The 13091-nt window shown below is 41.6% G+C and overlaps 1 protein-coding gene across 8 annotated transcripts in view; it reads right to left on the bottom strand.

The window, feature by feature from the left end:
• MARK3 (microtubule affinity regulating kinase 3) overlaps positions 1-13091 on the bottom strand; it is a 107894-nt gene that overhangs the window by 72724 nt on the left and 22079 nt on the right. For 6 of the 8 annotated variants that reach the window (XM_074956299.1, XM_074956305.1, XM_074956297.1 and 3 more), the window contains one exon: positions 10983-11174. The exons of 1 other annotated variant lie outside the window; for it this stretch is intronic. In XM_074956299.1, the coding sequence (XP_074812400.1) occupies positions 10983-11174 (192 nt within the window). Of the gene's footprint in view, positions 1-6407; positions 6534-10982; positions 11175-13091 lie in introns of those variants that run through there. One more of the 8 variants, XM_074956302.1, reaches the window with a different exon arrangement.

Raw genomic sequence — 13091 nt, 5'->3', positions numbered from 1 at the left:
CTAAATACTGTATTGCAGGGAAATAATTTTCCTCTAGATTATAATCTTATAAAATGATACCTATATACCGGCAAACTGTGAAAATGTTTTAAAAGCAAAGTTTCATAGCAAATTACAGGTACTGCTACACAAACTTCACAGCAGTTAAACTGACCTTTGGCCATTCACTGAAGAAGTATGTGCTCAGCGTTAGTATTCTATTAATGTTATTCCCTTCTTGGTAAGAAGAGAAATGGCATCTTATATATAACAAAGAAATGAACTACACGGCACCAACATTCATTCTTTTATCAGGTTTCCATCTTCTCTGTAAATATTGCACAAAAATTTTGAACCAATTAATTCTTAAAAACTGAAATGTAAGAGTTCAAGAAACTGATCAAACGAAAATTCAGTGCCAAGGCTGCCACACACTATAAGACATGACAGGTTTCAGAGTAGCAGCCGTGTTAGTCTGTATCCGCAAAAAGAAAAGGAGTACTTGTGGCACCTTAGAGACTAAAATTTATCTGAGCATAAGCTTTCGTGAGCTACTGCTCACTTCATCGGAAGACATGAAAGGATCTCTAAATCAAGAGCGTGCAGGGAAGTAAGGAAGGGGAGACACTGTGTTTCAACTGAGCTACAAAATAGGTTAGACAACTTCTTATGACTAAAAAGAGCCCATTTATAGAAATTATCAGATCAGACCCAAGGTCCATCTAATTTTGTATCCTGTTCTCCAATGATGGCCAGTACTAGATGCTCCAGAGAAAAGTGTATGAAACCCACAACAGGCAGATGTTTCATTGAGCTGCCTACAATGATACCAGGTCCCTTCTCCAAGTTAAATTTAGGACCTTGTAAGGTATATGAATAGGGTCTTACCAAATTCAGTGCCATGAAAAATGCATCACGGACCATGAAATCTGGTCTTCCCCCGTGAAATCTGGTCCTTTGTGTGCTTTTACCCTATATTATACAGATTTCACAGGCAAGACCAGCATTTCTCAAATTGGGTATCCTGACCCAAAAGGGAATTACGGGGGAGTCACAAGGTTATTTTAGGGGGTCGTAGTATTGCCACCCTTACTTCTGCACTGCCTTCAGAGTTGGATGGCTGTGCGCCGGGCACCCAGCTCTGAAGGCAGCGCCCCAGCAGCAGCAGTGCAGAAGTAAGGGTTACAATACCATGCCATGCCACCCTTACTTCTATGCTGCTGCCTTCAGAGCTAGGCAGCCAGAGAGTGGCAGCTGCTGACTCGAGGGCCCAGCTCTGCAGGGAGCAGCGCAGAAGTAAGGGTGGCAATACCATACCATGCCATCCTTACTGCGCCTACTGCTGGCAGCATCTCCGCCTTCAGAGCTGAGCTCCCAGCCAGCAGCTGCTGCTCTCCAGCTGCCCAGCACTGAATGCAGTGCCACTGCCAGCAGCTGCACAGAAGTAAGGGTAGTAGTACCACAACACACACCGCCCCCCACTCCATTTTTAGGTCAGGATCGCTACAATTACAACACTGAAATTTCAGATTTAAATACCTGAAATAATTAAATTTATTATTTTTAAAATCCTGTGGCCATGAAATAGACCAAAATGGACCATGAATTTGGTACGGCCCTATGTATGAATAGCGTACATTTTTCCTACAGTCTTCATTATTTTCTATTTATCAACACAACTTCATTTGCCATCATGTTCCTCATTCTTCACCAGTCCTCTCTGGTCTTTATTAACCAAATAAGATTGTGTCAGCTGCAAATTTTGCTACTTCAAGGCTCACTACCTTTCCAAATAATTTAATATATACAACACTGATCCTAGTACAGAACCATGAGGTACCCCACCTTTTTGCCATGAAAACTGGCCACTGGATGCTATTCTGTTTCCTGTCACCTCATCAATTTTTGATCCATAACAATACTTTGCCTCTCTCCGCATGACTACTTAGTTTCTTTGACAATCTCTTGTAAGGGACCCTCTCAAAGGCCTTTTGACAGTCTAAAATTGTCAACTTAATTTCCTTTATCCACTACTTTACTGACACATTTGAAGAATTGTAATAGATTAGTGTGACTGTTTTCCTTTGCAGAAGCAGTAATGGTTAGATTTAGATACGATGATCTTCCAGGTGTTCACTATTCTATTTTTAATTACTATTTTAACCAGTTTGCCAAGAACAGATGTACAGCTCACTGGTCTAATTCCCCAGATCACTTCTCAAGACCTTATTTTAATCATAGGTAAAACATTTGCTACCCTCAAACTCTCTGGAAAAGCAGCCGTTTCAGTAAAACACTGCATATTTCTGTTAGCGGCTCAGCCACTTCATACTTAGGCTTTTTCAGAACTCTTGAATGTGTACCATCTGAGCCTGGAGACTTACTGATTTTTAAATCATCAATTTGTTCCAACATCTCTTCTTCTGACACCTTAGTCTTGGATAGTACCTCATCTTTACTGCCAGAAAAGAGCAGTTCCAAGACAGGTATCTCGCCAATATCCTCTGCAGCAAAGATCAATGAGTCACTTAGCTTTCCAGCAATGTCCTTATTTTCCTAATTGCTCCCCTTAACCCACTGACTTCTTCACAGGCTTCCTGCTTCTGACAAAGAATCTCTGTTTATTTAAATACACTTAAGACTTCAACATTGTGAAAAAGATTCTGGATTCCAACACCACACCCTTTTCTACCATGCCAATTTATACACCTTTTACAGTTCTCAAAGGGAGATTATTGTCCAACAGCAGAAGTGCCCACCTTTATGCTTTTACATGTTTAAATATCTGAGTTATCAAAGAGAGAAATGCACAAATGCAGGTTACCATGAATAAATTAACCAACTGAAAGTAAATGGTGTGAATATGAGAGGGTAGATGTACAACATGGGTTTATGTGGGTAAGGCTAGATCAAACTGGTCTAAGTTCACAACCATTAAAGTTTAACAGGAAGGCTGAATAAGGAAGAGAGGCAATAACAGTACTCCTTAAATTCATGTATAAAGAGTATAGCTGTAGTCACTCCCTTGGAAGAGAGAGGAGTGTTTGGAGACTGCAGACACATGTAGGCTGCAGTTGCTCCATGGGAGGACAGAGCAGTGAAACTGGCAGACCCAGAGAAGGGAGGAAGAGCCAGAAGGTTAGGACAGGGCTCAGAGGAATGCAGCAAGGTATGGGTGGAAAATACCTTGACTGCTGACTAGAGGGTCCCAGAGCAGGAACCCAGAGTAGAGGGTGAACCCAGGTTCCCCAACCAGTCACCGTGGAAGTAGCACCAGTGGGGTAGTACACAGGAAAACTGCCTGAGCCGGTCTGGGAGATTTCCTTTCCTTTCCAGCCCCCAATTGGAAGGGAAACCACGACAGTGACCTAGCCGGAGGGGTGAGTCACGAAGAAGCCACAGCAGCTCCTGGAGCGAAAGAGGGGCTGCAGACAAAGACAGAGGAGGAGGGACAGCTTGCAACTGTGGGGAGAGGTGTCAACCTGGTGGGCTATTTCCCAGAACGGCCAGCAGGAGATGCTATATCTGCACTGGGTAGAGCATCCTGTCACAGACATTCCAAGCCCAAATCTATTCTAGCTATCTATTGTAAAATAAAACTATTTACAAAATGCTGAAGGACGCAGCAAATTCTGTGGACACTGAAGCGTTCGCTCTTAGATCACAGGAAGTCCAAAGGAACTGGAGAAGTGCTCGGTCCACACTGCCCCTTATATCCTAAGTTCAGAGCATGAGGCCGAGGGTCCAAAGGACACTGCTAGCAATAATCTTCACGCCTCAGGTACACGAAGCACAGGAGTATCCATAGTGGAATAAACATTGAGACCAGCACTTAAAGAACCACCTTCACTATCAGAGAAGCCATTATATACAGACATAGGCCTGAACTCTGAAGTTCAGAACCAGATCAGCATCTCAATATTCCCACAGTTCAAGAGTGTTCAGATTCAAGTTTGTTCTGAGCCTCTTTCTATATGTAAGACAGTGGTGAGCTGTCACCAGTAGACTACAAAAAAGCATTTTAACGTTGGGGGGGGATTGGGTAGTACATTCCACTACGGAGTATGCTGTGAAAAACCAAAGTTCAGTTTCACTACCATTTTCTGGGGTTAAATTCTATTATGAAATCTTGAAACATCCCTTTTAGAAAAAAAAACCTACAAACACACTGAGTAATAAGTCTCTCTCCTCTGATTCATTACCTTGCATGGGATCAAGACATATTTTTATCTTCACATCACATCAGTCAAATTACACTTGTCTAGATAAAAAGGTTATTTACACCTTGAGACCTCTTTTGGATACAGACTGGAGGCACAGTGATCCACCTGTAGATTGGATTACTTTAACATGTTGTACATGGTGCTGGCCCCTCAAGACCACCTGGAAATGGCATAGAATGCAGATGTCTGATTAAGTGGTGCTTCCTGCAGGAAGCAGATCAAATTTGTTCTCCAACATGAACTAGGTTCCAATTAGTTTCTGGGTGGCATTTAAAGATACTTGATTCTACCTATAAAGACTCAACGGATTTGGGTCCTGTAAACTAAGTCCACCTCTCACCTCTATACACATGGCACTACTGCCACCAAAGAAAGCTCTCTGATACCAGTAAACTGGCAGGATTTGGCTTGCCAGTCATCAGTAAACATCAATTTCACTGGACACACAAATCAACAAAAAAATCCAACAGTAAAAGTCAGCAAGTGCAGCCTCCCATACACCTAGTATATGCAGGGATCCAGTGAAACCAGCCCAGTAGCTGTGTAGAGCGCCCTCTGTAGCTCCATTGTCACAGCCTCTCACTCACTCACAACCAAGAGTAGAGGGCCCATCCCTGGGCAGGAGCCATTCAGCAGTGGGGTGGCGGTCCCTGCAGCTGGGGGCTCCTCCTCCTCCTTGTGGCCCTGATTGGGGATCTCTGCTCTGCTGGGCCAGGACTTCAACCTCCCCCAGACCTTGCACCCAGGGGTTATCTCAGGTCCTTTGGCTGAGCTGAAAGCCCTTTGCAACCCTACTGTCACCACCACCACCCTAATCCTACACCCCCTTAATTTCCCGCATCTGCAAAAATTAAAAAAGTTAAAAATAAACACAAAGATAAAAATCAATATGAATGATCAAAATTACAAAAAACGATAAAAACCAAATTCTGCCACTTCTAGATACAGCTGACATCCTGGGGAAGAGATAAAACCCTCGTCTTACCTGTTATACTAAGTATGGTTGACAAAACATCAGCCAGCCCTTCAGAATGGAGACTCTTGATACCCATGATACAAAGCTGACTTGCAACAATTCCAAACATCGTGGTCAATGTTGAAGGAGTGTTGTAGATCTTATACCATTACTTTTGAATATCAGCCATGCTCTCTCATATGTCAGAAAGGAATCACGGTGAGGTTACCAGAGTGGAGATGAACTTTTCCAAATATCCTCTTTTTCTTTCTCAGGAACCACCACGCAAACACTAAGCCTTGAGATAAAAGATCCCTCCAGTGTACCCGAAACAAGGGAGACCTCTTTGCTGAAATGACTCGGTTGGGACAACACTGCCTCTTTGGCCAAGGGGTGCCACTAAGATTACTATTGTTTTCTCCCTCTTGATCTAATGACTAATCCTCAATAAAAGAAGGAAGCAATGGAAAAAGCATATGAGAACTCTGGTGCCGGGACTAAGACAGGACATCTGTTGCTTTGACCCTTGGGTCCTTCTGATGGGCAAAAATTTGAGAACTTTGAAACTGAAGGGAAGCAAACCAGGACTGCCACTGGGAGCCAAATGTTCTTGTCAGGTTTGTGGAAATCTGCAGAAAAACCCTCCACCTTGTTTGGTCTATCTTCCTCCTGCTGCTCCAGTCTTCAATGACATTTAAACTTCCCAGGTTCTTTCTACTCAGGAGAGGCTGCAGTTGTGCCTCCCTCTGAAGACAGAGGCCTTACAAGTAAGCAAGTTGTGGCAGACATTTCTCCATTATACTAACAAACAACCATTATTCATGGTGGGAAGCAGCGCTATACTGCATCACCCTAAGCTCCAGACATCTACAATGGGCCTCCTCTCTCTTTTGAAACCCACCATCATAGGATTGTTCTAGTTTCCTGAATGGGTATTGCAACCTTCTAGGCTGGCCCTCAGTCATGACGACTATTTTCTGTAAATCTGCTGCCCCACAGGTACTAGTGGAGTGAGTTCAGTACTACTCCTAGGTGTTGGACATTTGATACTGGACAAGATAAAACTTGGTATAGAAAAAAGTTCTGAAGTCGTCTCATGTGAGCCTGGGTCCACTGAAGGGAACACATACATGACCCCATCATTTCCAGAAACAACATAACAAATGGATAGTGACGCTCCTCTGAAACTGCTAACCACTCAAACTAGTGTTCTTAGTTTTCCCTCTCTCTCCTGAGACACAAATACTTACCTGCACCATCACAATTTTAGTCCCAAATGTTGAATCTTCCATGGAGGAGTCAATTGGCTCTTTTCCTGATTGAGGACAAAGCCATGCTTCTCCAGAGTCTGGAATGCTCATGGAGAGTTTTCTTCTGCTATGTCTTTGGATTGTACCCTGATCAAATGGTTGTCTAGGAGGAGATAGAAATGGATCCCTTCCTCCCTGATGGCTGCTACAGCAAGGAGCATCTTCATAAATACTCTGGGAACAGAACCAAAACAAAGCAAAGGGCAAAAACCTACACTGAGAACATGGTCATTCCAAAATAAAACAAATTTCTCCTGTTGAATTGTCAGATGGGAGTAAGGAGAGCTTGCTTTAAATAGGAATACTGCCTATGTTTGGTGCCCAAGCAGGTAGAAGTATATTTTAATTTTGACTTTTCTGCTAAACTATTGAGGTATTCCAATTTGAAACTTCTGATCCTAGCAGTTTTCTTTGCAATTAGGAGAGAATGAAGTACAGGCCTGGGCTCTATTGTTCCACTTCACACCAGATGACAGATACCATTATAATTCTGATTCTTTCCTTGATTGGATGCTGATCAAGATGGGATGAATTCACACTCTGGGACCTGCTGGTATTAACATTTTCAAAAGCACATATGTCATTTAAATGACAAGTGCCTAAGTCACTTCTAAAAATGGTACTTGGAAGCTGACATCATCCAAGTCCCTTAGATGCTTTTGAAAATATGTTTACCCTCAGTTTTATTTTGAGCTCTTTAGAATATGATTTATTATGGTCTGTTGTACTTGAACAGTTAGAAAAAAATATAGAAATAGTTGAAAAGTCTCTATAGCATTTTAGTAACTAACTTCAGCATGTACTTTTTTCATGAATGTAGTTTTTTCCCTTTTAGTTCTTGAGTCATTATGAGGTAGTTGGGGGCTTTTTAAAATATAGAACTCAAGTATACAGAGGTATTTTCACTGTGGCAATAAAACTTTACACACAATGTTAAAACTCTATGGAAGAGGATGACTCAAAAGTAAATTAGCTTTTAAAGTAAAATTTTTACCCCTCATACTAGGAATCAGGATTTCTCCCAGTGCATCTCTCACTGACAGCAAGAGGGCACAGCACAACCAACAGCACATAATGCTGATTATTCTTGAAGTTCAGAAACATCACTGACCAAAACAGTGGTACATGACCATAAAAATAGCTGTAATATCTCTCAAAAAAACCTCTGAGCAATACCTTTGGGGAGGACATTCAGATTGATGATTATACATGCAGTAGGATGATGAATTCTCATATTTATATGCAAAAAGAAAAGGAGTACTAGTGGTACCTGAGAGACTAACCAATTTATTTGAGCATAAGCTTTCATGAGCTACAGCTCACTTCATCGGATGCATTCAGTGGAAAATATAATGAGGAGATTTATATACACACATAATAACAGAACGCCACTAGCCATCACCTTCAGCCCCCAACTAAAACCCCTCCAACGCATCATCAAGGATCTACAATCTATCCTGAAGGACGACCCATCACTCTCATAAATCTTGGGAGACAGGCCAGTCCTTCCCTACAGACAGCCCCCCAACCTGAAGCAAATACTCACCAGCAACCACACACCACATAACAGAACCACTAACCCAGGAACCTATTCTTGCAACAAAGCCTGTTGCCAATTGTGTCCACATATCTATTCAGGGGACACCATCATAGGGCCTAATCACATCAGCCACACTATAAGAGGCTTGTTCACGTGCACATCTACCAATGCGATATATGCCATCATGTGCCAGCAATGCCCCTCTGTCATGTACATTAGTCAAAGTGGACAGTCTCTACGTAAAAGAATAAATGGACACAAATCAGATGTCAAGAACGATAACATTCATAAACCAGTCGGAGAACACTTCAATCTCTCTGGTCACTCGATTTCAGACCTAAAGGTCGCAATATTAGAACAAAAAGACTTCAAAACCAGACTCCAACGAGAGACTGCTGAATTGGAATTAATTTGCAAACTGGATACAATTAACTTAGGCTTGAATAGAGACTGGGAGTGGATGGGTCATTACACAAAGTAAAACTATTTCCCCATGTTTATTTCCCCCACCCCCCACTGCTCCTCGGACGTTCCCGTTAACTGCTGGAAATGGCCCACCTTGATTATCCCTACAAAAGGTTTTCTCCACCCCCCGCCGCTCTCCTGCTGGTAATAGCTCATCTTAAGTGATCACTCTCCTTACAGTGTGTATGCTAACACCCATTTTTTCATGTTCTGTGTGTATATAAATCTCCTTACCGTATTTTCCACTGAATGCATCTGATGAAGTGAGCTGTAGCTCACGAAAACTTATGCTCAAATAAATTGGTTAGTCTCTACAGTGCCACTAGTACTCCTTTTCTTTTTGCGAATACAGACTAACACGGCTGCTACTCTGAAACCTGCCATATTTATATGTTGTCTTTCCTCCAGAAATAGTTTGAAGTACTTTATACGCTACTCTTACAAGAGCATACCTCTTAAGTGTCCCTCATTTTGAGAGATGCCATTTATTTTAGTCTCCAAATTACGTAAATTCCACACAAATATGATGGTCCCTCACTTTTACTGTTGAAAGTTATTTTCTTCAGAAATGTAACATCATGAAACTGAGGTTAAACAAAAGATTTACACCAAAGGGAAAAAGGTATCCTCTTTTTTGGGTCTTTGTCACATGCTACATCCCACCTCTGGAGTCCATGGCATTCACATTCTCTAAACCATATTTAACAGAAAATTGCAATACTACACAACAGCTTAGCACACAAAATAATGAATATTATTAATGCAAAGTGAATTTAAGTAGTCAGAATGTAATTACCCAAATTGGAAGTCAGGACACCAGCATTATTCTGGAGATAGGTGGTGGATGGGTCAACCATGGCCCATTCTAGAGATGACACACCTCCATTGCCTCCAGTACCATTGGTTCTGTATTGACTCAGGTATGGAAACGCCACCTATTAAATCCCCAATACTACTGCATTCAGCAACTTAGTTTTCCTGGTAGATCTTGGCCAATAGGGTCACTTCAACCTCATAATGCCCAAGTTCATTCCAAACCCATCAATTTAAGTCAACAAGAAGTGCTGAAAAGGAAAAGTCTTTACCCTGCAGTAGGTTGAAACTAGCTATTGATAACGAAGGTACAGCAAGAAGAAACATCTTCTATAGCAAATAAACTGTTTACTAGTAGGAATATAATTTATTTCCACAGAAAGGAACTGTCAGATGTAAATTACAACTTATTAACTGTATTGCAGTAGCACCTAGGAAACTAGTTATGGGTCAGGGCTCAATTGTGCAAGACACTGTGCAAACACACAAAGACTCCCTGCTTCAAAGAGCTTATAAGTGCTATATATTCTGCCTCTGTTTGCATATGCAAAGGAATTCTCCTAGCAAATTTCAATATTATTCATTTACTTAACAGATACTTCAGAACACACCCTCGACTTTTAGGTTGTAAAGTAGTGGTAATCCCAACTCTCCTCTACTGCTGTGAGACTTGGATGTCCTATACAGGGCTGGCTCCAAGCACCAGCTTCGCAAGCAGGTGCTTGGGGCGGCATTCAGAATCAGGTGGCAGTCCACGTCCTGCGGCGGCAATTCGGCGGCAGCTTTGCCGCTCTTCTGGGAGCAGCGGCAATTCAGCGGCGACTGCTTGGGGCAGCAAAATTGGTAGAGCCACCCCATGTCCTATAGAAAACACCTGAAAAACCTGAAATGCCAGCACTAGCACTTTCTTCAGAAGATCCTCAACATAAAGTGGGAGGATCGCCGCACTAACACCAGTGTCCTCACAGAGGCCAACATCTTCAGTGCTGAGGCCCGGATCATCCAGCACCAGCTGAGGTGGAGCGAGCACTGTGTGTGCATTACTGAAATACACTTACCAAAACAATTGCTGTACACCCAACTCACCAAAGGGGAAAGGAAACGGGGAGGCCAAAAGAAACACTTTAAAGACACCCTCAAGATAAACATCAAGAGATGTGGCTTTGACGCCACACGCTGCGAGGCAGTAGCCCGGGATAGGGATAACTGGTGAAGACCTGTCAGAGAAGGAATGTCCACTTGAGGAGAATTGCCTTGCCCTGGTCACAGAAAAATGCCAGACGACTGTCACCCAGCAATCATGGCCAACACCACCTGCAACGTCTGCCAACGAGCCTGTGGCAACAATCAGACTCCTCAGTCACCATAAAAAATAAAACTTGTGAAAGAAATCACCCTCAACCTTGAAGAATTGCCAAAGATGACAACTTGCTAACAAACATTTCTTAAAGATCCAGTATAAAACAGGCCCTTTTTAATAAACAGCATTTTGTATACATCACTAAAAGCCAAGAATTTAGTTTTCTATATTTTTGTTTTCAACATTTCACTTTCCAGCAAATGCATAGAAGTTTTGGGGGTTTCTCTCTAACGAAAAATGCCATGTTATTCTTGGATTCCACATAACGCTATTTAAAGAGCGCTTTCAGAACCAGTGCAATAGAGCATGCTTTACAGAGTTAACAAAAGCATTTTACCTCTCTGCCAGTAAGGATGTGCCTAGCCAACTTTACTTTTGCAAAATTCCCCTTTCCAATCGTTTTAAGAAGTCTGTAATTTCCAATATGAGGTTGCTCATCTGCACAGGAAGCTATAGAATTTCTACAGCGAGCTCCAGAGCGCCCAGTTCGTGAGGAAACTTCTTGACGTCCTTCTCCATGAGAGGTGTGCTGTGATAAAGATAATACATGTGTAAGATAAAGTGTTAAATAAAACAAGTGCATCAATTACAAAAACGAAGTTCTGAAGCATTACATATCGCTGAGTAATTAACCTGAACTGGAGAAATTTCTGTTTTACAGCAATCTACAATTACACATTTTGGGTGTCACTAGTATATCTGATCCACACACTCTCTCTTTCCCTATGGGCCTATATGGCAGCAGTTAGAGGCGACTCTGATCGACTTCAGTATTGATTCAACACTGCTGTTTAAGGGTTCAACTCTAAGAGGTGCTGAACTCCCACAAAATCCACTGAATAAAGTATTAGGTACAAAGGCTCAGTACTTTTTAGGATTTTGACATAATCAGCCTATGGTCTGATGCTGTATGGAATACATGAGACACTTATAATATTGGTATCAATAATATCCTGCCATCCTAATGAACCTTACCAGATATGCCATGTAAGATATCAGTGTAAAAGTTTAATTCGCTAAATATAATAATCACATTTATATGTATGTATCATCTTTGTATTGTAAGCTATAAATATGTATTGTATATTTGTACTTCAAATATGTGCTGTGTTTCTGGGTGACATGCCCCAGACAGATTGGCATCAGCACTATCTAGCCTGCTTGATGGCCTATCAAAGGCAATCAGCCATACAATGAACTCATTGAGAGAACGCAGGGATTACACCTATGAGTCAGCCGGATAGTAGGGACAAGTCTGTACAGGGAACTGCAAGTTCCCATGTGCTGTGAGTTTGTTTGGGACAAAGGAAGTACAAGCCACATGGCAAAGGATATAAAAGGCAGCTGCATCTTCTCAATTTTGTCTTCAATCCTGTGCCTCACCTCTGGAGTAACTTCATTACATACAAACTGAAGCTCTGAACAAAGACTGAATGATCCAAGCTTTGGATGTGTTCCAGAGGGACTTTCGAGCGAGCAAACTCACCAATACTGTTAAGAATCTGATATATGGACCCTGAAGTTTCATGTATGTATCTAACTGCTTTGACAATTTAACAACTCTCTCCTTGTTCTTTTCTTTTCTAATAAACCTTTACTTTTAGATACTAAAGGATTGGCTGGCAGTATGGTATTTTGGGTAAGATCCAAACTAATATTGACCTGGTAATGTGGCTGGCCCTTTGGTGTTTAGAAGAACCTTTTGTAATAGTGAGCAGAGTTGTAAATAACTTCTCACTTTACTGGACCTAGGTGTTGATCGGGAACTAGAGAACTGGAATGCAGTAAAGGGGGTTGTGTGATTTCTTTTTTCAGCTTCTTGATAACTAGTGTGGGGGACCAGGAGAATAGTTTGTGACCGGTTGGTGAATCTAACAGTGCTCATCTCCAATTTGCAAGAATCTGCTCTCCTTTTTGCAGCCTGCTCTGACCTTGCATTTTCAGTGGGGGCTACCCTAGACACCCTGGGTCACATAAGGAAGGATGGGGTTGCTCTAAAGAAACTGTTCCACAGGCTGAGTTTGCTGCCTCCTCAAAGTGTTTTTTTAAAATGCTCCCAAACAAGATCTAGTTGGAGGGAAAAAAAAAAAAGAAAAAAAAAGGAAAACGATTTGTTGAATTTTTTTTTTTTAACCCTTTTGTCAACTTTCTGATTATTTGTATCCTGAACTCACTTGTATTGTAGCACTTTCTCATGGCAAGGAGCCAACAGTATATATCACTTGTTAACTGTTAGCTGAATGTAAAACCTTCAAGCTATTTTCTGCTAACAAAAACTTTGCTATAACAGAAATACATTTTTGTATAGCCACAAACTTTAGAAAGAGAACTTCAAGTATCCTGGAAAATAACCCCTAATAGAGTTTAACTGTCAAATCCTATCATGGTGGTATTTGTTTCAAGGCCTTTGGATCAACTGTTCATTCTGAAGTAGTACTAGTGTTAG

Source organism: Natator depressus, chromosome 6, assembly GCF_965152275.1.
Source record: "Natator depressus isolate rNatDep1 chromosome 6, rNatDep2.hap1, whole genome shotgun sequence".
Lineage (NCBI taxonomy): Eukaryota > Metazoa > Chordata > Testudines > Cheloniidae > Natator > Natator depressus.
This window is presented reverse-complemented; position numbering and strand designations above follow the sequence as displayed.